This window comes from Sturnus vulgaris, chromosome 13 (assembly GCF_052056855.1).
Source record: "Sturnus vulgaris isolate bStuVul1 chromosome 13, bStuVul1.hap1, whole genome shotgun sequence".
In the NCBI taxonomy this organism is placed as follows: Eukaryota; Metazoa; Chordata; class Aves; order Passeriformes; family Sturnidae; genus Sturnus; species Sturnus vulgaris.
Genome location: NC_142255.1, coordinates 579,831 through 604,960, shown reverse-complemented (window position 1 = coordinate 604,960; position 25,130 = coordinate 579,831). Strand labels below are relative to the sequence as shown.

Sequence of the window (25,130 nt, the reverse complement as noted above, 5' to 3'; positions counted from 1 at the left end):
CTTCCTTGCTTGAATATCTTTCTACTGTCATAGCTGCATCATATACAGATATTAATAGAGTGTATTGGCATTGCCTCTGATCTTTTCTTGGATAACTCTGCTCGGGGTGGCAGTTGAGCTCAGCCTTGCCACCTGGCTCTTCGGCTAGAAACCATTCCCAATCTTGTCCTTCTTGCTTTGCACATAATATCAAATGAAGGAGAAAGCTCTGTTGCTATAATAAAGTGTGCAGGAAACTGAGGAGCACTTGGTTCCTGAAAAGCAGGTTTAGTTCAATCGAGTTCCCTCTTTAGCAGTAGGGCACCTGTAATGTTCAACAGGACTTTTGGCAAAGAGTGGTGTAACCCTCTGGTCAGATGCCAGCTGAGGCACCTGAGAGCACTCAGTCACTTTGATTTGTGGGGTGGAAGTATCTCAAACTCTGGAAGGAGGGACAGTCAGTACCAGCTGGAAAGGCAAAGCTAAAGGCGTCAATGACTCATCTCCACACCCTGTGACCTGTAGGACAGAGGTGTCTGTTTCCCATTGCTATAACTACCTGCACAGGAGTGTCTGGTTTGAGTGGGGCTCCTCGGCAGTTGTGCGCTCTGAAAACAGTCCTCAGCAATTCCAAAGGGAGATTTTTCAGCTCCCTTTCTGTAGCCTCCTGCCCATATGTCCATATCATCTAGAAAGCCAAGTGTGTAGGCTGATGAGCCCATGCCCTTCAGGGCCACTATTGAGATTCAGAGTATATCACATGTGAGAGCTGTGCTCTTCTCAGGAAACCTCATAAAAGGAGATGTTTTCCAGGCCAAGGATACCATTGTGTGGAGGGGAGAGTATGGTCGTTTCCAAACAAGACGCTTCTCATGCCATAGCAGAGGCAGTTCCCAGGAGATGGAATTAAAGCCTTCTCTACCCTCTCTCTCTTTCGACGAGGGGAGGAAGATCCTGAGTGAATGAGGTTGTTATCTCACACTGACTCAGTCTCACGTTTCACAGCATTGCCTGGTCCAAGAAGAGGAAGATGGGAGGGCTGTTACAGGCAATTTTATTTTCATTTTTTTTCTTTTCTCTGTGTAGTCAACTGCCAGGAGGATGTCACCTTTCCTGGGCATCTCGTTATCCAATATTTACTTTGCATTTTTTTTGCCATTTCTCATTTCTTGGTGTGTTTCTAAGCTTAATTTGGGCCATAGAGGCAGCAATAATTCAGAGTTAAAACACACAAATATGAGCCATCTTCAGAGTATTACAGAGGCTGATGCAGGAATGTGTAACTTAATTTATTGTTTTCCACCTTCTCTGTTAATGAAATCTAGCCTGAATTGTTACACACGAGTCTGTGTTCATCTAAGCAGAAAATAAGTTACCTGCAGAAAAAATTGCCATATTTCTGCATCTCTGACATCGATTTGGTCTGTGACCTTGACAAGCAAAAGCTCAATATATCTGTTTTCCAGTTTGTGAAATAACAATGTGTCTTGTACAGCAACACAACACTCAGAGCTGCTTTATCACAGGCCTACTGATAGCTTCTGGCATGGTATATGAGCACCAGCACACTTGTTCTGCATGTGCAGGGAGTGCTTGATAAGGAGAGGGACACATGGCAGGAAAGCCATGAGCACAACCATGCGTACATGAAAGCCTCAGTACTTGCTTTTAAATGTTGAAAAGGGTTCACTGCTGGTAGCTGAGGCTGGATTCTGAGTGGCTTGTATTTGTCTCAAGTAGTATTAACCTTGAAGGCAGGCAAGTTTGTAGGGAACCTTATACTTGGAAGTCTGCATGTGCAAAACATGCCAAAGAATGTCATGGATCAGAGAGCCAGCAAGGGGGAATACCTGTAGGAAATTGCCAGTCCCTCTGTCCAGCTCCTGGGGTGGACAGGCTGCCCAGCTCTCCATGGGCTTCTCGAGGAGCTTTGGTGCAATGCTGGTTCCCTCAAAATATAACTTGGACATGTCAGCTTTGCTGTTATGGATGCATTTTGCTGGTTTTTTTCCTTTAGTGGACAGCTTGTGTGAGTCAATTTTCATGCTGTGGAAGAGTACTGAAAAATATCGATCACTGCTGCAGCTCAAGCAGCTTGAATCCAGGTGCTTGTCCATATGAGGATGGAGCCACTGTTAAACCTATATCAGGGTCTCCTGAGCTCTTCACTTCCGTGTGAGGAATGAACTGGAAGGGGAAAGATATCTTTATCTCAGTGATAAGAAATACCAAAAAAGAGTAATTTAATGGATGATTGTATGAGAGGGTTAAAAAAAGGTGCCAAACTGAAAATCTATGTTTTTCAAGCGATTAACTTTTTGGTGCCAGTGGATGCTAGCACAGATCATCAACTTGACTGGTTAAAAAAAGTGAATGGGATTGACCATTCTGCCTCCTGCCCTTGCAAGACTGAAATTTAGCAAGTGCATGAAAAATGAGGAAGGCTGTCTTCTCTTCCAGAGAAAATGATAAGTACTTGAAGGGCTAAAACCTTTAAATGGATGAATGGCCAAAGGAGTTTGAAAGCATATGATAAAATGAAATTTAACTAAGAACTGAGACTGGTAGAAAGGATGTGGTGGACAGGTATAATGGGTCCAACACTTAAGAACAGTTCTGTATTTTCAGAACTAGCTTATAAAAAGCTGAGTTTCTCTTCATCAATGGGAGGTGCCTGAGGAGGCTTCATCCCACCAGTGCTGGACATGCCTGGAGCAGTGGACTTTAAAAAGTCCACTTCTGCAATGGAAGGAAAGATTATCCTTGAGGCCTTGATTCACGGCTTTAGATGTGTTTCTCAGGGTAACATAAGCATTTGCCTTTATCCAGTAACTGTAATGGCCCCAAGCTTGCTCGAGGGAGACACACCTGCTGCTAATGCTGCATTTCGTTAGCAGAGCCCTGTGCTGTGTGTGCTAGTAAGTCCTTGGGGAGCCCGGGGCACAGACAGCCGAGTCCCAGAGAGGATCAGACCAGGCAAGCTGGAGCGTCTGCTGCGCTGCTCAGGAGCCCCATGTTTCCAGCAGGGTAGATTGGGTTGTGATGTAGCTGTGCTGTCACAGCTCTACATGGATATGCTGGAATGTAATTGAAGTGCCAGCTGCCTGCAGGCAGGGCTGTGCTGGCTGCAGGATCCACAATTTGATCGTGCTCTCTGGGGCTTAAATCTCTAGTCTGAAAAGCAAATTTAGCATATTGAGGTTAAACTTCAATTAATACATGATGGCCTTTTTCTTCTGATAATATCAAGAGACCCTCAAGAGACCCTCAGATCAGTGTTCAGCACTGTCTCAGGATGTGTAGTGAATATAGTCCATGTTGTCTTAATACTGGGGATAAAAAAAAAGCACTGTCAGTGCTTACTGTTTGATCACATCCATGAGCACAATGGGTTTATGGCACAAGCAGCCTTTGTTCTGACTCTTGCTATTTTCTTTACATCCAAGCCAAGACACAACTCCATTTGTCTTATGCAAGAAATCATGATTAAAACCACACTACTGCCTACATTAGCATTCTAACTAGCAAGGATTTTGGGAACTTCCCTTTAAGAAGGTCTTTAGTATTCCTGGAGGGTAAAAAGATGCTTTTCCCTTGCAGTGGTAAGCAAAATGTTTTGAGACAAGTTAAACCCGTGAGTTGTGTTTCCAGACATACGGAGGTGCCTGGAGCCTAGAGCACAGGGATACAGTTGCCCCTGGGATCACTTGGTGTGGTTGTGCTTGGGAAGGAGTGTGGGAGGAGAAGGTCAGGATGGGGTGAGAACAGCACAAGGTGCAGTTTGAGGTATAGAAGCTCTGAGGGTGTCTGTGAGTGTTGAGGACCAGGTGAGGTGCTGGTCTTAGTAAGGCAGGTAAGGCAAAGCTGTGCCTGGCAGTGCCAGAAAGGGCATGGAGCTCACAGGCATTTTGCAAGAGGTGGAAGGATACAGCTCAGAGGACACAGCTCCTCTGTCTGCCTTCTTCCATGGACCAGCACAGCTCATGAAAGATGGATCAGGTGAGTGAGTGATCTTCAGCCTGTTACTGTGAGCATTTGATTTTCCCAGCTGGATCACGCCCAACCTGCACATCCTTTGGCTGCATGACCAGCAGTTGGCACTGGGAATGGACCAGGATTGTGTGGCTGCGGGTGGAGAGGGTGAAGCTGCTGCCAAAAGGCCAAATGCCACCTATGTTTGTTAGGTTAAAGCTGCTCCTGAGCAACAGTCCAAAACTTCTGCTGTCTTTGCTCTCCTGAAGGAGAAGAGTTAGTGAGCTCCTCAGGTTTATCTTCTCAAAGGAAATATGCAATTACTTGTGTAAAGTATCAGGACTTCAAGCTGAACTACTTTTTTTCTTAGTGTTCACATGGAGGTTCTGCCTTCACAAGTGGAATGTACAGTTGTCAGGACCAGTTTTCAGAGTCTCTCTGTGGTCATTTTTAGGGCAATACTTGGAGTCCCGCTGGCTTCCACGTGACTGGGACTCACACATTTGGGTAGGAGACCTGAAGAGGTGCACCTGCCGGTGGCCATCCATGTGGTTCATTCTGCTGTCTAATGTAGCACCATCCTGGAGCACTGAATTTTGGTGGTTCACTGGTCTTCAGAGCAGAGGCTGAGAAGGTTTGATCTCTCTGCATGTAGGGATGTGGCAGTCTGGTGTAGTACATCCCAGAGGGGATGCTCACGCTGCCGTCATTTCCAAGGCTTTGTGGTGAGGTTGTTGCACAGGTGTAACATGTACCTCAGTGCAATTAAATCACTGGGCTTACATGCTGCTGACTAGCTTGTCCCTGTTAGTTTTAGACTTTTGATTGCCGTGTGGGTGAGCTCAAGGCTTGAGGAACTGACCCTGACTGCTGCAGGTCAATGCATGGAGGTTGTTTCCTACAGCCTGCAAGGGGCTGCTGCCACAGTCTGGCAGTGTGGCCCTTTGGCTAGGACATGAGTCCCTGAAGACACTCCTTTGGGAGAGCTGGTGACCACTGGTAAGTAGCTCATCAAGATATCTTGTGCAGGATTTGCGTGTTTGATTTTGTTCCCTGAATTGGTTAATGCTGCTACATGTTCCCACAAAGAAAGCAAGATGTGTAGATTCTTGTAAAGTCTGCTTCTGTTATTTTATTTTGATGTTTTGCCAGACCTTAGTGATTTGATTGGCAAGCTGGAAAGCAGTGTGATCAGAGAGTTTTCAGCTTCTCCCAGGAGCTGTCCTTGGAAGCACAGAGGGCACCCAGCTCAGGCCACCTGCTTGCCAGCAGAGAATTGGGCTGGTCTCATCCTTACTTCCACCTACATTTAACTGGACATCTCCTGTGGAAGAGTTGCCTGCTTTGAGCACAGTGCTGCAGATGGTGCATGGAAGGCTCAAGGTGCTGCTTCTTGGAAGCCTACTTGTATAAATGTCCTGACACTGATTCTCTGTGGTTAATGCCCATTTCATTTTTACAGCCTTTGATTTCAATTGACAATGTGGCTTGCTCGTCCTGGCAGGCAGCCTGAGGCAGCTGTACCTTCTTTTAATAGGAACTCTGACCTCTGCAAAATGACTCATCATTAATATGTCTCTGTAACGGTTTGTTTATTTCAGCTCCTTTCTGTGCTTCTCTCTCTAATGGTTTTTATGCTGTTTTTTGCTTAGCTTATCAAGCAGCAGATTCTCTCCCTCCAGTTTAGGAAGGTAAAACTACATTGCATTAAACTCCTCTGACCAAACACTTTTCTGAATGTCTGTACATGATTACCTTATAATGCTTTGGTACTAATTAATTAATCAGTCGAGAGCCCTGAAGTGATCTAACAGCCTCATTCTGCATGATTTGATCCCTAATACTTGCTTGAACTGCAGAAAGAAAAGTGAATGTTCATCATAATTCCTGTATTAAGGTGCAAGAAATATTCCTCTTTCTTAGCCGAAGGATGGGTGTTCAGCTACTTCTTTATATTAAAGTGAGACTTCCATACAGAGACATTAAAAATTGGATGTGGCTGCCCTGAGACATCCAGAGAAAAAGATTTTCTTCCCCCTGCCATTGTTGTGAGCATCCTCATTCACTTGGACTCTGTCCCAAAATACACTTGTACAGCTGTATTTTGCCTTTGGCAAAAGAACACATTTGGAAATCAGTTGGCATTTCTGGTTTGCTGGAGTGGCAGGTAGAAGAGTGACCGTGGAGGGAAAGGCCTCTCCAGAACACCTCTATAGCTCTGGGATTTCTAACCAAAAAGTCAGAAAAATAAAATCATGACAAGAGGAATACAGTTCTCAAATTTCCTTTTCCACCAGGCTTTTGTATGGAAATCCCTCTTTAATTGAAAAGGCTACTGAATTGCCAGTGGTCTCTTCTAGGGTCCAGGGCTTTTTCTGCCCCAAAGTTGCAGCCCCAGGAAGGCCCAAAGAAAAAGTGGCTAGTGCTTTGTGTCCAGTTCCTCGAATACCCTGAGTTACTGGTTTAGAAAGCAATTTGAATTGGACAAGCCTCCTTGCAGCTGGAGTGAGTCAGCTGAGAGCCCTACAGTGCCAGAGCCTTCAAATCCTGCTGTGACCAACACAATGGTTTCTTTGAAAGACTCAACAGGCCTTCCAGGCTTCCTGCCAAGTGTTATTGGGCAAGTCTCTGATTCATCTGCCAAGCCTGTGGAACCCCCAGCTTCCAACCACAGCTGCTTTCCAAAGCCATTCAGTAGCCTTTGCTGTATGTATTTCATCTGGTTGTGGGATTTGTACTAAGTGGACCAGATTTATTCCTGGTGCTGCCTGCTGGTGCTGGTGGCATGGTGCTGGGAATAAACTGGGTCCCAAGAGCCACTATGTGTGTGTGCATCACTTGATTATAGGATGCTGATTCGGTTGCCTTCCTGCTGGGGTATGAAATGTTGATTGATTATAGGAAATTCCTTCATGTGGATCTGAAAGGCATTTACTGGTATGGAGCAGGGGATCCTTGTATTAGATTGTTTGCCTTACTCAGTGGAAATGGGAATTTTTTTTCTGGGATCGGAATTTGGAAAGGTTGCTCTGGTTTGAAACAGTATTTGACTCCCACAGCCCTTTCTTGGCCCCACATTTGAGTGAAGAGTTGATTGCCAGGTCCAGTGTCCTAATATCAATTGATTTCCACAGAAAAGAGTCTGAGCTGTGGAATCTGTTAGTTTTATTCCATCCCACACATGTGTTTGCATACAGGCCATGCTTATAACCCTCATTCAGTAGATGAGTCAGGTTTGCAACATCCCGAGCTTCCCCTGTCCTGACCTTCATCCAACACAAGGTTCCTGGGAGCTGGGTGAGGTTCCTGCCGTGTCCCAGAGAGTTGTTTCTCAGGGATTTATCTCCCTGCATCCCGTTCTAGAGGGAAGGCAGAGGGAAAATAATGACACTGCAGCTTCCAGGTAAGTTTTCAGGATGGATGAAACAGGCAGTTGCTGTGGCTGTAGCTTTCCTGACACCTTCAGCCATGCATGCTTAGTCCCTGTCAGTGCACCTGCCCTTGCTGGGTCATGCTAAATGTGGGATTTTTTTGGTTTGCCCTGAACCAGTTTGCTTCCTTAGCAGGTAGAGCATTAGTGGCAGCAGCACCAGCATCCTGCCTGCAAGCCGGAGCTGCTTGTGAGGCTGGGGTCCTCCTCACGGAACCCTCACCACACACTCTGAGCCCTTCTGCTCATGGTAGAGCTGTGTCAGGAGTGGTTTGGGCATTTGTTCCACCCCTTGCATGTTTCTGGGAGATGATCACTTGTTTAAGGAATGTCTTTCACTGCTGAAAATTATATAAATAGAGCTGCCAGCTACTGGCTTTCTTGCAATGTTAGCTGTTTCTATGAGCGTCTTTGCACTTGAGACCTTGGGGGCCCCTCTTGTATTGTAAATGTGTAGAGTTTTAATTGCAGAGGGAAAAATGAAGTGAGGAGCTCTTCCCTTCCAAGACCCTTAGCATTATCTGAATGAAAACCCAGTTTGGAATTAAATAATTTCCTTTTATTTAAGAAAGCCCAGATTTTCTGGGACCTCTCTCAGTGATGCTGCAGCAGGGTTGACAGTGTGCATGAATATGGTGATTTATTGCAGTCATTGAACAGCTGAAATACCTGAAGAATCCATGGTCTGCTTTTGAGCATTATGGATTGCACTGTTAGGATAGTTCTGCCTATTTGGGTGTCCCAGCACAAACTTCAAGGTCAGAGCCTGAACTCCTGGAGTAGGGAGTGTGAGTGCCTACCTGCAGAAGTAAGAGATTAAACAGGGAATTCCTTCCCATCTACTTCCTGACTCAGGTCTTCCTCAGTGAGCTGTTCCACAGCTGGAAACTATTCTTCATTCTAAGAGGGCTGCTGTGTTCAGGAGACATGTTCCATTCACACTTGGCCTGAAATGACACAAATTCTTCACAAATAAAAGAAAATCCCAGTAAACAGGACAACTCTTGAAACATTTATGGTTCAGAACTGGGAATTGACTTTTTTAGGTAGAGGTCTAAGCTTGCTGGCTGGCCAAAGAGATGTTTTGGTATAATCAAGAGCTAAAATGTGTCTTCATTCATCCAATGGGTCAACATTCATTGCCCCTATAGCCATAACGGCTAAGACAAAGGGAATAGCTCCCAAATGTCACTTTAAATTGACAATCATCTTAGGAGGGAGAAATCAATCAAATGCCCTGAAATGGGACTGGACTTGTGAGCAAGTGTAGGGATGATGGGAGGGAAGAGGGCATGGACACCAAGAACACAGGCTGCTGAGGTGAGACACAAGGTGGACCCTTTGATTTTTCTGGTGCTTTTATCTCTAAAAAATGCTTCTTGAATCTTCCAGGAGCACCTTCTGCGCAATCATTTCTCAGCTGACGGAGGAAACACAGCCACTATTTGAAACCACTATCAAATCCCATGCTGTGTCCGAGGACTGTGATGCTAAATTCACGTGCATAGTGACAGGTAACAGTGTCTTCAGTGAATAACCTGGCCCTGCCTCATCTGCTGGACTTGTGACAGTTAAACTCCGCAGCAAGTGATAGCAAGGATAACAAGCCCACTGTTGTCAATCAGAATGCCAAGCAGAGGTTCAGCAATTGCATGGTGATTTTAGCTTCAATTTAATGGAGGTGGGAAGTACCTTAGAGTGTAAAGAGGCAAAGGCATAAGCTAACATCTCAAACAGGGCAAATGAAAGACTAGAAAATGGGATATGCTCGTTACTGCTTGGACCAGCTACATTGTACTGTCCTAATCTCTGCTTCTCTAATCCTGGACTCCAAAAGTCAGGAATGTGCAGTTTTGGAGATTACAGCTGTCCTGCTGGAACTAACACTGCTGACTGTAGATGGTTAGAGCACAGCTACACTTGTATCAGTGATAAACTTCTGTGTCTGTCAACATCTGAAATAAAAGCTGGTCACTGCCCAATGAGCTAAAATCTCCCCTTGGGCAGGAAGGGGTTAAGTCAAGAAGAGGACAAGGACAAGGACAAGGAGGAGGAGGAGGGAGAGGCCAAAAAAGAGGGCTGGTGCTAAGGCATGGTAGCATGGCAGCACATTGGTGCAGAGGCAAGTAGGGTTCTACTGATGAGATTTTGTTCTTTAAAACCTTTTAAAATATTTTAAAACTCTAAAACATCTTCTCTTGATGTACTTATTAACAACTCCATGATCCTTCCTGACTTCACTGGTACTAATTACTCCAAGAGGTTACTCAGTGAGAGACATGAAACAAGCTTGTAAGTTTTGGAAGGTGGAGAGTATATCCAGTGAGCCTCTTAGGCACAAGCCCAAAGGACCAAAGCTTTCCTAAGGAAATCTGGTTTGCTGTTAGAAACAGGCTGGAAATAAGGAAGCACAGTTTCAGTTCTTCTGAGAACTGCCAGCTATGAATTCTTGGCTTTTCTCTTATGGATTCCCTTGTTCTAAAGGCTGACCTTCTGAACTTGCAGGGGTACAGCTGATGTATTGATTTTATTGAGACTTAACTTCAGCAGACCCCTTCTTACTGCTTCTAGAGCCAAAGGGGGCTGCTAGGAGATGCCTCCAAACCACTTTATTTGGGGAGTCATTGGAAGGGCTCTTCCCAATTTCAGTTTTCTGGAAGCAAAAGCTTGACATATTGTGCAGTACCTTGGAATGTACCATTCTGCAAGTGTCCGAGGTGAGAAAATGTTTAGGTGTGCCAGGAAATCCAGAGTAAAAGTCCTGGCTTCTCTCACTGGCTTAAATCTTCACCAGCTGCACCTTTGAGGTTGATGGTTCCTTCTAACAAATTCCATCTCTTCCTGATGTGTTGCACCAGGTAGAAAACTTGACCTGATACTGGCCTAATTTCCTACTCAAGTGAAGAAATTGTCAATGAGTCTCTTTCAGCTTGTATCATGATATTTTTGTGCTTGGTAAACTAGGTTGGGGGATGCATGCCTCTATGCACTTAGAAATTTTCATGGAAATGTTATTAAAATCGTCCTTGAACCACCTTTGCCAGATGGGCTTCTGCTGTATGTAGTCCTATGGACTGCTTTAGGAGCTCAGGATCTCTTTGGGAAAGAAGGCCAGGAGGTCTAAAGTGTACTCTGACTGCAGAGTCTGGTTGGTAGTTCAGGTATCTTGCCCTTCCATGATGTTTGTGTTCAACAGGGAGGTGTTGCTGGGAGCAAGGAAATGGCAGTGACATCCCTGGAGAGTGACCAGAGTGGAAGCTGTTCTGTCCCAGCACTATGGCTGGAGTCCAGGGACCCTTTGATGGAAGCAAAGGGCAGACAGTCACTTGCTCCTGTTTTGACGGTCAAGCCACAAATATGGATGTGTGACCTAGAATAGCATCTTACTATTTTTTTTTTTTTTGCTGCTTCTTGACCAATAATGAGAGTTACAGGCTAGTCCCACATCTGGGAATACTTGGACTAGGACTTGTTGGGCCTGTCCTAGGAACACAGAAAGACGCAAGCGTTTGAAGAACCAATCTCCAGATTGTGGTGAGTGGTGCAGGCAGGGAAAAAGCAGGTCAGGCAGAGGCAGATTCTTGTGTGTGGAGGCACAAACCTTCCTTTCCTCCTGATGCCTAGTTTCAGCCTGCTACTGGTGTCCCTGCTATGTCTGATTTGATTTTTTGAGTCAAATCCTGCATCAGTTATGAGATGTTTTCTTTTTTCAGACAAAATTACTTTCATCCTTTGTTCTCTAAGAGATGTGAAAAAGGAAACAAGAACATTTCCATTTACTGTGCAGCTTCATCCCACATCTCTGCACCAAGTGCTTTCCTTGGTGGGTCTGTCTGGACGTCAGGGTCTCAAGGATCATCACAGCTCATTTGCAGTGAGTGAATGTCGAGCTTCTCTCTTCAGAGTGGCCCTTCATGGAGGTGCTGCCACAAGGATTTTCCAGCCTTTTAGTTGCTTCTATGTAGCATTGCCTGGGAAGGATAGATATCAGCTGATGAAATGGGGGAAGTTGGATGAAGGAGCCTGCATCTCTGGCTTCTTGTTATGGAATGAGTCCAGCCAGGACAGGTGGTAGCTGGATCTAGCCAAGACCACTGTATATCAGCACCAGCCCAGTGTTGTACAGCTACCTCTTCAGTGCCATTTCCACCCTCCTTAGCCAGGTTCAACCCCTCTGATCTGGCTTCACAAATCATTGTCTCAGGAGCTTGATCCCATCACTGCCTCCATGGTTATATTGCAGAGTACAGAGGGGAAAGAGCTCTGCCCATGGCTTGGGGAAGAGAGTTGGGGTAGGGTGAGTAGACATTCACATGCTTAGTGGATGCAGTTTTTAATCAGGTTAAAGGAATTCCACTTGCTGCATTTGTGGTGACCCTCTGAGGGAAGTGTTTGAAGGATGAGACTGAACTGCTTGGATGAAAAATGTCTGGAGACATGCAGGATCTGTGAGTGGGGTTTGGGGATGGGATAGTGACTACAAAAGCAGAGAGTAGGCTGCTGGGAGATGAGGAGGTTTGGCTTTGGGGGCCAAGGACAAGGGAATTGTATTCCAAGACTGTTGTAGCCCCTACTCCATGTAGCTTATGTAGAGCAGAAACTGTGGATACTATGTAATGGTTCTAAACTCTTAGCACCTTCCCAAGTCTCAGAAGACTAACTCCCTCTCCTTCCCTGCCCCCCCACCGCCCCCAAAAGAAAAAGAAGAAGTAGAAAGCAACTTGAAACAGAGTTTCTCTGGATGATTTTGGATAGATATATTCAGAACTGTTTTGATTACGGTCACCAAGCTTTGAAGACTTCTCAGATTTTGACAGTTTTCAGAAAAAGAATGTTTGATCTAAACCTGGCAATCTCCATGAAAAAAAAAAAAAAAATCCCCACTCTGAAAAGTCTCCAGGATCCTGTGGTGGCTGGCCATCATGCTGGAGCAGTGCTGCTGAAGACACATACCCTGAAGATACGGAGCAGATGCCTGCCCTCTTCCCAGGAGCACCTGGCACCACTCTGTCTGCAGCTACAGGGCTCTGGCTGGGGGATGTTGGGGCCCACCTGCTGACAAATCCCTCTCCACACCAGCTGCATGGGGGGGATGTGGCAGTGGCAGGTTTTGGAATGATGAGTGCAGATCTATGAGTGGCTGCTCAGGGTGTCTCATGCTAAGGGTGGGCATCTGGTACCTGCAGCATGGCAATGCCCACGGATGGAACCCTCAGTTCCACCTCATCCCACTTGTCAAGCTGTGGATGCTGTGCCGGGAATTATGCCTGACTCCTCTTCCCCCCACCCTGGACTGGGGGAATTTATTCACTCAACAGCCCAAATGCTGTCAAGATGGATGTCAGCAGCATCAGCAGCAGCTCCCCTCCCCATGCCAGGGAGACTCATCCCTGCACAGGCATCTTCCCATCCCCTGCTTGACTCTAATTACAGCCCCTGGGAAGAGATGGATGGTGTTTGGACAGGCAGCTGGGGCCACTGTACCTGCGTGGGAGGTAGAAGCCTTTCAGCATCCGCCTGCCTGCAGACTTCCAGCCAGCACTTGCCCACAGCTCTCTTTGGCTGCAGGCTAGAGCGTGCTATGTGAGCTGGTCCTGGCACTGGGCTATCATGGCCGTAGCTCCTCAGAGGGAGCAGGCAGCCTCAAGGACACAAGTGCTACAGGTCAAAGGGAGTTTAAGCATAGCGAGAGGAAAAGCCTTTCCTTGAGACACTGCATAGCTATAGAAGTTGCAGCTCTTTCTGGCAGATGTCAGCTGGGAATGGAAATCAGCTGTGGAGGCCATGGTGGGGTGGGGAGGGGGGGCACACGGGACATCACAGGGCTTCTTGGAAACTATCTGCTGGCAGTTCCCAGAATGAAGGGCTGTGATTGCTGTTTCTTAGGGTGTCAGGAAAATCTACCTGCCAGCTCCCTGAAAGATAGACCTTGGGGGCCTTCTGAAGATCTTGCTTGCAGAACAGCCCTTGGGAAGGGCTTTGGATTACTCTGGGCACAGTGTGAGCTTGTGTATGGAAATTGTTTTGTTCATCATCTCTGGAGCAGAAAGAATTCACCACAGGCTCATTCAGCCCAGGCTCCTGCTGCCAATATTTAATATTTTATGAAAAATACAAGCAGCAGCATCAATCCCTGATTATTCCATTACTGGAATGCTCTCATGGCTTTCTCCACTTCCCAGTTCAGGGCTCGTTTTCTTCAGCCACAGGTACCTGAGGGCTTTACATGTCTCTAGAAACTGGTTTAGGGGGTCAGAGCAGCAGCAAATAACAGGCTGTGACAAGAGTGGGGCAGAGGGGGAGGGCAGAGAGCCTTACAGGAAGGGTGTTGGGAGAAAGTAATGATTTGGCTTCCTGTAGAAGAGGAGAAATGACACACTACGCAGCAGAAAGCCAAGGCTGCTGATGGCAGCAGTGGGAGGGGACTGAGGCAGCAAAGCATGTGGGAGATGTACACAGTGAGGAGAGAGAGGGGGGATGCTGGGGCAGTGCAGCGTAAGAGACCATAGAGAGGGCGGAAGAATAGAGTAAAATCCAGTCTGTGAGGTGTCTGGGCTATGGGGATGGATGCTTCTCATAGAGGAAAACAGGAAGGAAAAGCTGCTGAGACTTATCTTCCCAGCCCTGTCTGGTCACAGTGGACTAAAACCCTTGAGGAGCCAGTGGGCACTGAGGAGCCACCACAAGCAAAGGATGGGGACAGGGGAGCGAAAGCAGTGCAGGAGGAGACTTGGCATATGCTGCTTTTCTGGACAAAGGCATATTGGATTGGCCAAAACCTGGGTGAATTCCTGCTGATGAGTCTCTGCTTCTGGACTCTGTCCTGCTCTAGGACCTTCATGAGAGCAGGAGTAAGCTGGGCTCAAGCATTGCTATGGGCTGACGACATCTTTGGCTGGTGCAAGGAGGATATTTGAGGTCCTGGTTAGCCTTGAAACCTGTGGCTTGGTAGCTAGGAAGTATCCAGAGAGAACCTTGCCCCTGCTTTCTCATTACTCCAGAGCCATTGGGTTGGGACACTGGATATTCCTGGAAAGCCTTCATCAGCCCATGCCTAGGATGTTCATGGGAGCTGACCCTTGGCCATATCCTGGGGTGCTGTGGGTGATCCTTGGGGTCCAGTGGAGTTGAGGAGCTGGACTCCTTCCTTTGGCCCCACAGAAAGCCTGCAGGGACATTTGCAGCAGATAAGCTCCTGAATAATTGACTATAGCCAAGGCATGATGTGATCATTGAAATTTCCATCCCATGCCCTGGAGGTTGGCTTGGCTGGGTGGTGAGCCCTGAGTGAAGTGCAGGAACCCCTGCTGGCTGCTGGCTTGAGCAGTCTGCATGAAAACTGCACTTAATCTGAACTAGATCTGCTGTCATTGAGCAGTGAAGGCTATGGCTAGCACTGGTCCATGTGGGACTCACATGCTGATCCTACACCTCTGCTAGTGGTGGAGAACATGGCTGCATGCCCAGCCTGCCAGCCAACCAGTCACACACATCATGATGTCATTCTACTGAAAAGGCAGGTGACATCTGTTGTCAAGTGACATTTGTAGGACACTGAGCTGACTGTGATGCAATCAAGGTTGTTTCTGTTCCGTGGAAAGTTTCGGATCAGCTTACAGGCTGTGACACTGTGCAAAATGCTGAGCTCCATGGAGGGGCGAATGCCTGTTCTCCAACCATGGCCTTGGCCTCATCAAAACATCCCTCTTCACATAAAAGTGACGGCATGCTCACCTTCTCCCAGCCAATGTTACAGGAGACGAGCGTGTGATCCACTCCCCTCTGTTCAGGAATGAAGTGCTAGGATTTTTTTCTCAAAAATAGACCTATTCCTAGGAGTGATAAAAGTCTGAGATAAGCCCATTAACTTTCCACTGTTTCTGTTGTGCAATTTAGGAACGTGGTGAGCCCAGAATAGCATCTGTCCTGGTGTGCCAGATTGTTTTGCTGTCTGTGCTTCTGTGTGGAATGTTTCACTCTCTGATGTACCTTCCATGTCCTCCCCAGGGTATCCACAGCCAGAGGTGACATGGTACAAGGATGATGAGGAGATGGATCGCTATTGTGGCTTACCCAAGTATGAGATATTCCGTCATGGAAACCGCCATACCCTGCAGCTCTACAAGTGAGTAAAGGAGCTGGAGAGTGGCTGGGTTTGGTGATGGGAGCTCTGAGTTCTCAGTAGCTGGATAAGCTGTCAACAGTGAAGTCCCCCCCACCACTTGGCTGGCCCCTTCTGCTCCCCACTGTGAGTTCACAGCTGACTCTGCCCCTCGAGCTGTGGCTCCCTAGTCACACCAGTATGGGATCCATTACTGCTTCCAGGGATAGCTGCCATGCTGGAAGCAAGAGGAAGGGAAGAAGTCCCTGTCTCTGGAGCGTTCCAGTGCTGAGCATTAGGGCTGACAAAGGTGAGCAAGGCGAAAGCACTATCTGCCTCCAAGATGGTGGTCCAGGGAATCAGGTTTCTGGAGAGCCAGGCACACCTTGTCCCCAGCAGGCATAGATCTGTTGCACATTGAGTTCTGGATTTGGAATGTCAGACAGGTGTGGCACTGAATGAAAATGCAGAATATCAGTGTTGCTGATACTTCTGCCATCCTTGTGCTTCTAGTCTGAGCTTTTCTGCTCCCCTAGGTGTCTATCAGAGGCTTAGCTCTTCCAGGAGCAGGGATCTCTGTGGGTCAGGTGTCCTCAAGGGGTGACAATAGGGGTGCAGGCAGGTGCTTGTGCTGGTGCCTGTGACATGGGGTGGGAAGACTTTGGTGACATGGTAGGGTAGAGGAAGAACAGGAATATCTTGTGGGCTGTGTATAGCTAAGAGGAAAAGATCCTGCAGAGGATTCTGACCAAGAACAGTTGAAAAGCCTGGTGTTGCCTGTTCATCTTCCATCACAGCCCTCATACCAGAATTCCAGCCCAGGGTGGAGCAAGAACAAATTTATCATCAAACTTGCTTATCTGTTAGTGCGAAGAGCAGGCAGAGCCAGGGAGGGAGGTCAGCCCAAGGCCTCCACATGTCCTGTGGGCACCTCCTGGGCCACGTCTTCTGGACTCTGTGGAGCAAGAAGTAGGAGAGTATGCATGCCTGTGCATCCAGCAGGCATCTTGAGGAGGATGGGTAGATCTCACACACAGCTTTTGATTTCCAGGTGCCGTGAAGAGGATGCAGGCATTTACCAGGCCTCAGCTAGAAATAACAAAGGCATCGTGTCCTGCTCTGGTGTGCTGGAAGTGGGAACCATGACAGAGTTCAAAATCCATCAGAAGTGGTTTGACAAAATCAAGAGAAAAGCTGAAGAAAAGATGCAAGAAATAGAACAAGGCAAGAAACGAGGCAAAGAAAATGTGGAAGTGGAGAAGTTGCAAGGAATGAGCCCTGAACGGCTCCAGAGGAAGCGGAGGCTGGCTAGAGATCAGAATCTCCGGTCAGGAGACTCGTCATGGGAGAAGGAAGACGCAGCAAAAGTGCATGTCGCGGATTCACAGTCCAGGTTACACAAGGATATTGCTGAGACAAAGGAGCAGCCACTCAGTGCGGTGCCAGGCTTCCCAAACAAATTGGTGGCACCTCTGAAAGCAGAGGTGACTACCAATGGAGATGCCACTTTGGAAGGTGGGGAGGAGAATGGGAACAACTTTCTCACATACATCTATGAGACAGTGGAGGACTTGGTGACTAAGCCAGGGGCGAAAGACTCCGCAGCTAAAAAGAAAAAGAAGGTGGAGACTCCTTCAGCAGCTACACAGGAAGTTTCTAAGCGAGAAGAAAGTGGGAGAGACAGGGTCAATCTGTCTTCAAATCCCAGGTTTGCTCCTCCTGTCCCGTTACGCAGGAATGCACGTTTGAGGGCAGCAAGTGACCAAGAAGTGGAAACCAGTCCAAAACATAAAGAGCCTGGAAAAGCTGTGAAACAGGATATTAAACCTAATGATGACATGTACTTCTCATTAAAGGACATGTATTTTGATAAGCAAGTGAAGCCAGTGGCAGGGAAGGAGGAAGTGGGAGGCAAGGACGAGGCCAGGAGTGAGGCTGCCCTGCAGCCTGTGGCAGTCAGCGGACAGACAGAGGATGCTCCATTGGCCTCTGAGATGTTGGAGGCAGAACCTGTGCTGTCCGAGGGCCAGAGAGGCCAGCAGCAAGAACAGAAGCTGGAGGGAAACAAAGAGGTAACTAAGAGAGACAACAGCCAACACAGGGGTGACAACGAGAAAATATCTGTGCTGAGCATTTGTATTGTGGCATTGGGCCTGGGAGGCTGTGTGTACACCACGGGATCTGCTGCCAAGGCTCTGCAGGTCTCCACTGGTGACAGCACCCAGAAGGCCTTTTTTGATTTTGTGAGCCCAGACAGCAGAGCTTTCACCCCATCTCCAAGCAAATGTCAGCTGAGGTGGTGAGAGATATAAGTTGGTGCCCTTAGAGCAGCTGGTCTCGGTGGCCTGGGGCTCTCTGGTTTAATCGACTGACCTCATGCGAAATATTTTCAAATCAGGTCGGCAGGGAGCACTGAATGGGTATTTATAGCTGGGAGTGGGTGACTTGTCATGGCATCTGATCCATTTAACAAGGGAGCTTTAGTTAAGAAGCCCCCCATGCAGATGAGGTACCATGTGAGCTGCACCCTCAGGGCCTTGAGTTTTGTTTACAGTGCAATGTGTATACATATAATAGGTCTGGACTATTTTTTTTGGCCATCCCTGTTGGAAAAACTATGTTGGGAGACTCATTGTGGTGGTGACGAAGTGCCAGGGCACAGCACCTGCTTCTGACCCTCAGAGCATCTTTTAGTCAACTGCTATTTTTGTCACCTAACCTGAAGTATTGCCATGAAAATACTAGACTGGAAGGTATGGGACTATTTTCCCTGCATTTTTTTAAATGACCCCTTTTGTCATAAAAGGTTGTCTGAGTCCAGTTTGCAGGTGCTGTCAGAATTTGGAGTTTAGGCTGTGGTAGGTGCACACTTCCAGTACAGACAAGGCTCCAGGTGCATCACCTCTTGCTTGGTAGGTAATGCACATATTTCAGAATGTGGGAAAATTCGCTATGCATAAGGGACTGATGGGTACTCCAGTGGAAAAAAAAAAATCCTTTCTTCCTCTCTTAAATTTCTTTAGCCATTGGTGGGTGCAGCTTTGCTGGTAAGAACTTGCTGTGTTGTGCAGTGCACACCTGACTTCTGGCCTTGCTGCTGCACAGTGCTATGAGCTTGTCTTCAACCTGACCCACCAGTATCACATACTGCTGCAGAAATTATTGCTGTTCAGGCCATCTTATGGCAAAGCCATTTGTTTCTCTCCTCTCTGCTCATTTTAACACCTCTCGATCTCAAAAACATGCAAAAATGTTGGTGTGCAGCAGCCAAGCTTAGGCTGTCATCCCTGAGCCTTTGACATGCATGAAGATTTTTTTATCTTTAAAAGCCCCACTCACAGAGGGAAACCTGTGACTTGTCAGCTGGTGTGCCTTTGAGGAGACCAAAGGGAATGCTTCTGATTTGAATTTGAATGCTTCAGCTTATTGGTGCTGCTGGAGAAAGTCCTCAAGTTTTTGTGAGAGCAAATAAGCTAGTTTAAAGCCTTTAAGGCCAATTCTAACCATGTTTCAGGATATTTTCACCCCCCAGGACAGGGGTTACTTGTTTTTCTTTTTTATTCTTTCTCTTAAACAAGGGAGGTGATAACATGAGTGTTTTCCTAGCCTTGGGACATAGCTGGGCCTTATGCTCAGGACTTCTCTTCTGAGCTGGATTTATCTGTAGCAAAATGCCAGACTGTAGCCAGGCTCTGAACATTCTCCTCTGCAAGAGCAGAGAAGAAACTAGATTTGCATGGTAATCACTCTTTCCTAAACTTTAAATTGATGATTATATTTCTTGAATTTTATGGGTGGAATGGCCTCTAATGGTACTTCCCTCGCCCCAGCCATTCAATACTCATGTTGCCCTAACAATTAGAGAGGGACTTTGGACAAGGGCATGGAGTAACAGGACAAAGAGGAATGGCTTTCCATTGTCAGAAGACAGGGTCAAATGGGATATTGTGAAGAAATTCTTGGCAGAGAGGGTGGTGAGTCCCTGGCACAGGTTGCCCAGAGAAGCTGTGGCTGCCCCATTCCAGGGCCCTCCTTTCCCATGCTGTTCATTTTGGGGGCTTAACATTCAAGTCAGGGACCTCAGGAGAAAATCCTTAGCAGCAGATCCTCCAGGGTGGAAGGGAGACCCATTGTGTGCATGCCTTGTCCCCAGGCCATTGTCCAGGCGATGCTTGCAGAGCATCAGCCGGGCAGGGCATGTACCACAGTATCCCTGTCTCCCCTGCAAAAATATACCGTGCTCCTTGTCTGGAGGATTTCGGCAGCTTTTCTGCTTGATAAAGCTTGGCCATCACAGCAGGCAGCCTGCTGACACGTCTGCTGGGTGCAGCTGCAGTCTGAAACATCTGAGCTTCCCGAATGTCAGAGAATGGTCGAATAGTGCTGATAATGTCAGGGTGTACAGTTTCACTATAAATCATTTGGGCAGCCTCATTCTGATAGCGTGTGACATGCTGACTGCCCCATCTCTCAGTGGAGATAGAGGAGCATTCAGTCTTTAAAAACATCAAGGCAATTTTGCAAGGTGTATGCAATGGCTGGTGAAAATAGGAAAGTTTTGCTCTTGGAAAGGCACTGAGTCACAGGAGATTGGATTAAATACCAGTGAATGATTTAGAAAGGCAGATCTCTTGCCTCTCTGCACGGCAAGGGTGTTGGAAGGCAGAAGGTCTGGAGCTGATTAAAAGAAGAAACATTTTGTGCAGCCTAACAGGTGGGACCCACTCTTGTGGGATGATGGTGAAACCAGAAGATCCTGGATGACAGAGTAACACTGGTATCAGGGCAATTCCCATGATTCAAGAAGTTGGGCAGTGCCATATGGTACAGGTGGACAAGTGTGACTGCACAGACCCAGGCCATAACATTATGCTAATTTCTTTCTTTTTTTTTTTTTTTTAATTAGGCTGCAGCAAGAGTTGGACAGTCTCCTGGTGACCTAAAGCATCCAGTGTCCAAAGCGACCAGTCAGCAAGCCAGTAAACTAGAGGAGAAAGTCAAGAAAGAAGGGACTGTTTGCCAAGAAACCAGAGGGGCTATAAAAAGGACAAATCCTCGGTTTAGGCCTCAGGAGCCACCAAAGCCACCAGCACCTTCTCCAGACCATGTACAGTCTAACAAGAAGCACCTACCCCCCGGGAAAAAGGCAGAAGGACATTTCCTTGCTCTTGAGGATAGAGAGACTCGGCAAGGACTGTTAAATCAAGAGAACAAAAACCAAGGTGGGGAAGAATCATTGCTGAAAAAATTAACTCCTCCAGAACCTGGAGAAAACACTCCTCTTGAACAAATCCCATGTCAGACAGTCAGGGGTGGGAAGAACAAAGAGGCAGGAGCAGAGTTGTCTGGGAGCCATCCTGGAGGGAGTGATGCACCAAAGCCATGTCTTGGGGCTGTGCACAGGGGGTCAGGAGGGACACCTTTGTGCCATCAGAACACCAAAATGGCTTCTGCTTCAGTTCCTCTTGGCAAGGAAGAGCTGCTTCCTGCTCCTGCAGTGAAGCCATCAGTGGCTCAGGAGGCACTGCTGGAATCTAATGGAAGCCCAGGGATGGAGGCCACTGCAGGAGAGGTCTGGTCTGGAGCCCAGTTGCTGCCTCCTGTGAGTGGAGAAACGGAGATCACAACAACAGATGGATCTGCCCCACAAGAGGTGTTTTCATCCATCACGTTAGAGGAGGAGGATGCCAAGCCAGTGTCCAAGGGACCTCAAGGGAAGGAGGGAAGACTCCTGACAGCCACAGCTCCATGCCAGGAACCAGCAACATCTTCAGAGACTTGGGAAGGAGTCTCTGAGGTTCAGCCACAAGTACCGCTGGTCCTGCCTGGCTCTCAGGAGATGTCTTTGGAGGAGAAAATGCAGCACAAAAACCTGGTTTCCTCCTTAAAGAACTACCTGCTGCTACTTCTAAAAATGTCAGATAGCAGTAAGGATGCCACAAAAGGAGACACTGACTCTGGGGACAAGGAGCAGCCAAATGCAAGGGAAGGCATGATCCCAGAAATAGGCATTGCTGGCCTTAGCCCTCGCACCTCAAGGAAAGTTTTGGAAAAAGTACAAAACAATCAGCTCTTCCAGACAGCAGAGAACTTCCCTCTGACCCCCAAGACATCCAGACGGATCACAGGAATGATTAACAAGGAATTTGTTACCAGCAAGGAGATGCTGGCTTGTAGGCCTGTGCCACCAAAGAGACGCACCTGGGGGTCTCCTGAGGCTGAGGGGCCACCCCCACTCTCTGTACCCTCCATTGTGGTGGGCAGCATGCCCACAGCAGGAGTGGCTCCTCATCTTTCTGATTTGCCTCCAGTGAGCTCTGAAGAGAGCCCTTCTGACCTGCTGGCAGTGCTACCTTGTGCCACACCAGAAGAGCTTGCTTTGGGGGCCCGGCGCAAAATATACCTGCCAAAACCCAAACAAGTGGGGGTGGAAGAGGAGGCAATTCCAGGGAGCCTAGGGCATGCAGGAAGTCTGACTGTTTCACCACAGCAATCCAGGAAGAATGCATCCCTGTTGCACTCTCCTGCCCCAGCTCCATCCTCTCCCTCAGAGCAGTGCTCTCCAACCCTCATGAGGAAAATGGCCACACTGGAGGTTCCTAAGCTGTACGAGGAGCCTGCAGGTGACACCACTGGTGACAAAGAGGTCCCTGGAGATGCTAAGCCAGAAGCACAGTCAGCAGAGTCCCAGAAAACCAATAACCCATTTAAAGGTGAGAGAAGAGAGAATCCCCATGAAGCGCATTCCCTGGTTCCCTACAAAGGGAATCAGTGATAGCAGCTGGTGCCACATGAGTTTTGTGCATTTGCAGGGTTTTCAGCATCAGCCTTTGGCTGTGTGAATGCCAAAAGTCTTCCCCAAGACTTCTTTCCCAGTGCAGGGGGGGATGAGGAATGCAAGAGGCAGCAGCTCTGACACTGGCTGTCTCTACAGTCTGGCCTTCCCCAGCCCCAAGGGTCATAGAATCATCTTGGTTTTGGTCTCTGTCCTCATAAAGCCTGATGCTGGTTGGGGATCCTGAGCTACCTGGTCGAGTGGAAAGTGTCCCTCCTCATGGCAAGAAGGTCGGAATGAGATGGTCTTTAAAGTCCCTTCAGACCCAAACTGTGAGTCCATTATTCAGTGGACATCACAGGGCACACACTTCTCTTCCACATCTGTGGTCAATGCTGATTTGATTCCTTGTGGCATCGAATTTAAAAAGGCTTAATGATGGGGTTGAATGAACCAGGTGGTATTCTCACAGGAATCAGCACTCTTGCAAAGTAAGGGTAATCGTGATAAATCCCTACTTCAGTAGATGGATGTTTCCTCCAATATTCCGTAGTGTTTTTCTGCCTTTCCTCTGGCCAAGGCTCACTGGGTATTGCAGTGCTGCACTGTTGAACAAATTTGTACGACTTGTATCCCATCTTTTTATCCCAGTGGAGCTCTGAGACCTTCCCTGGGAAGGCAGTGTTACATGTGCTGACAAACACGTGATACCCAAAGCCCTGAGCAGCAGTGTGGGCATAGGCTGGCCTGTCCCCAGAGCTCTCTGTCTCACCACCCATCTCTTTGCACCCTGTTCTTAGCTCCACAGGTGGTCCGTAAGATCAGGGCAGAACAATTTTCTGATGCATCAGGAAACCTGAAACTTTGGTGCCAGTTCTTCAATATATTGAGTGATTCTAAGCTGACGTGGTACAAGGACGAGATCCCTGTAGCTGAAGCCCAAAGGAGGTAACCTGTCGGCTCCACGGCAGTGCAGTCCTTGTTGGCATCTGTCACATCTCGCTCCTTGCCTTGACTGGGGTGAAGGAGCCCCTCTTGCTAAGGCAGCATGGGAAGCTCAGTGCATGGCACAGTACACTGTGAACTTCATCATATCAGTGCCCACGGAGGGAAGGATTGCCCAGATGGGGAATTGCTGCTAAATTTATCTTATTGATGCTCCATACGGAGTGTCTGCTTTGTGTACTCAAATGCAAACCTTGGGGAGGGCAGAGAAGGTGTTATGCACATCACAGAAAACAAGAGCTGGATGTGAACTGCAAAACTGGGACCCCAAAGGATCATTATGAGGGTGGCAGCCTCCCAGCAGTGCTGAGAGGGTCTTCCATGCAACTACTGCTGTGAAAAAGCAGCTCTGGCTGTATCCTCTCCATCCCTTGGCAGTGCCCTTGCACAGGGAAGGCATATTACAGCTGGGTATCTGGTTGTATCCTTTGGGTCTACTATGAAGAGCAATTTGTTCTCAAGCCCAGAGGATTTGTGTAGGAAGATCATCCACATCAGTTAGGATTTAACTGATGCCGTTGGTGTCCCCTGAGCTCCCTTTATAATGAGTAGATGATAAGTTAGGTGATTGTGGGGCAGAGATTGTCTCCTGGAGCAGATATTTGAACTGAGGCAGATGGGCACAAGTGGCCATTGCCTGCCAGCAGACCAGAGCAGAGCCTGCTCAGCCAGTGGGGCTCAGGATGAAGGTCCCACTTCTTCCCTCTGTGAAGCTCACTCAGGGGCAAGTACCTTTATCAGTCTGTAGCCCAATTCCGGCCAGATTTTGCAGGGCTTGTCTGGAGGATAAGCATCTGTTAGTACAAAGCACAGGGCAGGACTCCTGGTGCCGTGACATGTTGGGGGAGCAGCTGGGCTTCCCTTGGGATAATTTAATTTGTATCATTCTTCCATCCCCCCAAGGGCAGTACGTTGCCCACCCACAGTGCCTGTCACAGGGCTCCCATGTGGCCCCCACCACACGGGGATGTGGCCGTGCTCCATGTTTTTTTTCCAGTGCTGGTGATGAGGGCCAGGCAGCCTTGGCTGTTGTGCAGGCATCCCAGAAGGATTGCGGAGTCTACCGGTGTGTGATCAGCAATGAGTATGGCACCGACTCCACAGATTTCCTGTTCAGCCCAGAAGGTGAGGAGCCCTCAGCTATCTCTCACAGCTTCCTGGGTGTGCCATGGGGTGGTGTGGCCAACTGCAGAAAAGGCTCGGTGCCAGGCTGCAGTGGGGGAGCCTTGGTACATTCTGTAACACCACCTCTGTGAGATGCTTCTGCCTCTGTGTGCCAATTGATTCCCACCATCCTACCTGCCATCCCTAGTTGTGCAAGTGCATGGGGCAAGGTGGGGTCCTGTCAGGATGGGATCCTGGCAGAACCTTGACACCTCTTTGCTTTCTGTCTCCTCTAGTGTTGTCGGGATTTATCCTGCGGGAAGAGATGGAAGGTAAGGGCCATGTGATGAGCTGTGACTCTGCCCCTTGCTGAGTGGGGCAGGCAGCTCTGGGGTGGAAGCAGGATGTGCCCATGTTGTCCCTCCCTCACCAGCTCTTCCCCCCACCAGTTGGAGAGGAGATCGAGATGACACCCATGGTGTTTGCCAAGGGTTTGGCTGATGCAGGCTATTGGGGGGATAAGCTCTTCGGACGTGTGGTGAGCGAGGACATGGAAGTGGGTGCTGGTTTCCTGCGCAAAGCCTGCCGTGCCAGAGCCATTTATGGCCTGGAGCCTATCTTTGAGTCTGGCCACACCTGCATCATCAAAGTGCACAATTTCATCGTCTTTGGGACCAAGAATGAGAACAGCCTTATTGAGAAGAACTATGATATCACCATCCAGGTGGGCATCCCTCTGGGCTACTATTCACCTTTCTCCCTCT

At 48.0% G+C, this 25,130-nt stretch overlaps 1 protein-coding gene across 1 annotated transcript in view; it reads left to right on the top strand.

The window, feature by feature from the left end:
- ALPK3 (alpha kinase 3) overlaps positions 1–25,130 on the top strand; it is a 31,470-nt gene that overhangs the window by 3,557 nt on the left and 2,783 nt on the right. Inside the window, exons 2-10 of the mRNA XM_088172273.1 lie at positions 5,604–5,642; positions 8,774–8,895; positions 15,389–15,506; positions 16,534–17,554; positions 20,389–22,195; positions 23,058–23,205; positions 24,260–24,387; positions 24,663–24,698; positions 24,816–25,090. Coding sequence (XP_088028399.1) covers positions 5,604–5,642; positions 8,774–8,895; positions 15,389–15,506; positions 16,534–17,554; positions 20,389–22,195; positions 23,058–23,205; positions 24,260–24,387; positions 24,663–24,698; positions 24,816–25,090 — 3,694 coding nt within the window. The remainder of the gene's footprint in view (positions 1–5,603; positions 5,643–8,773; positions 8,896–15,388; positions 15,507–16,533; positions 17,555–20,388; positions 22,196–23,057; positions 23,206–24,259; positions 24,388–24,662; positions 24,699–24,815; positions 25,091–25,130) is intronic.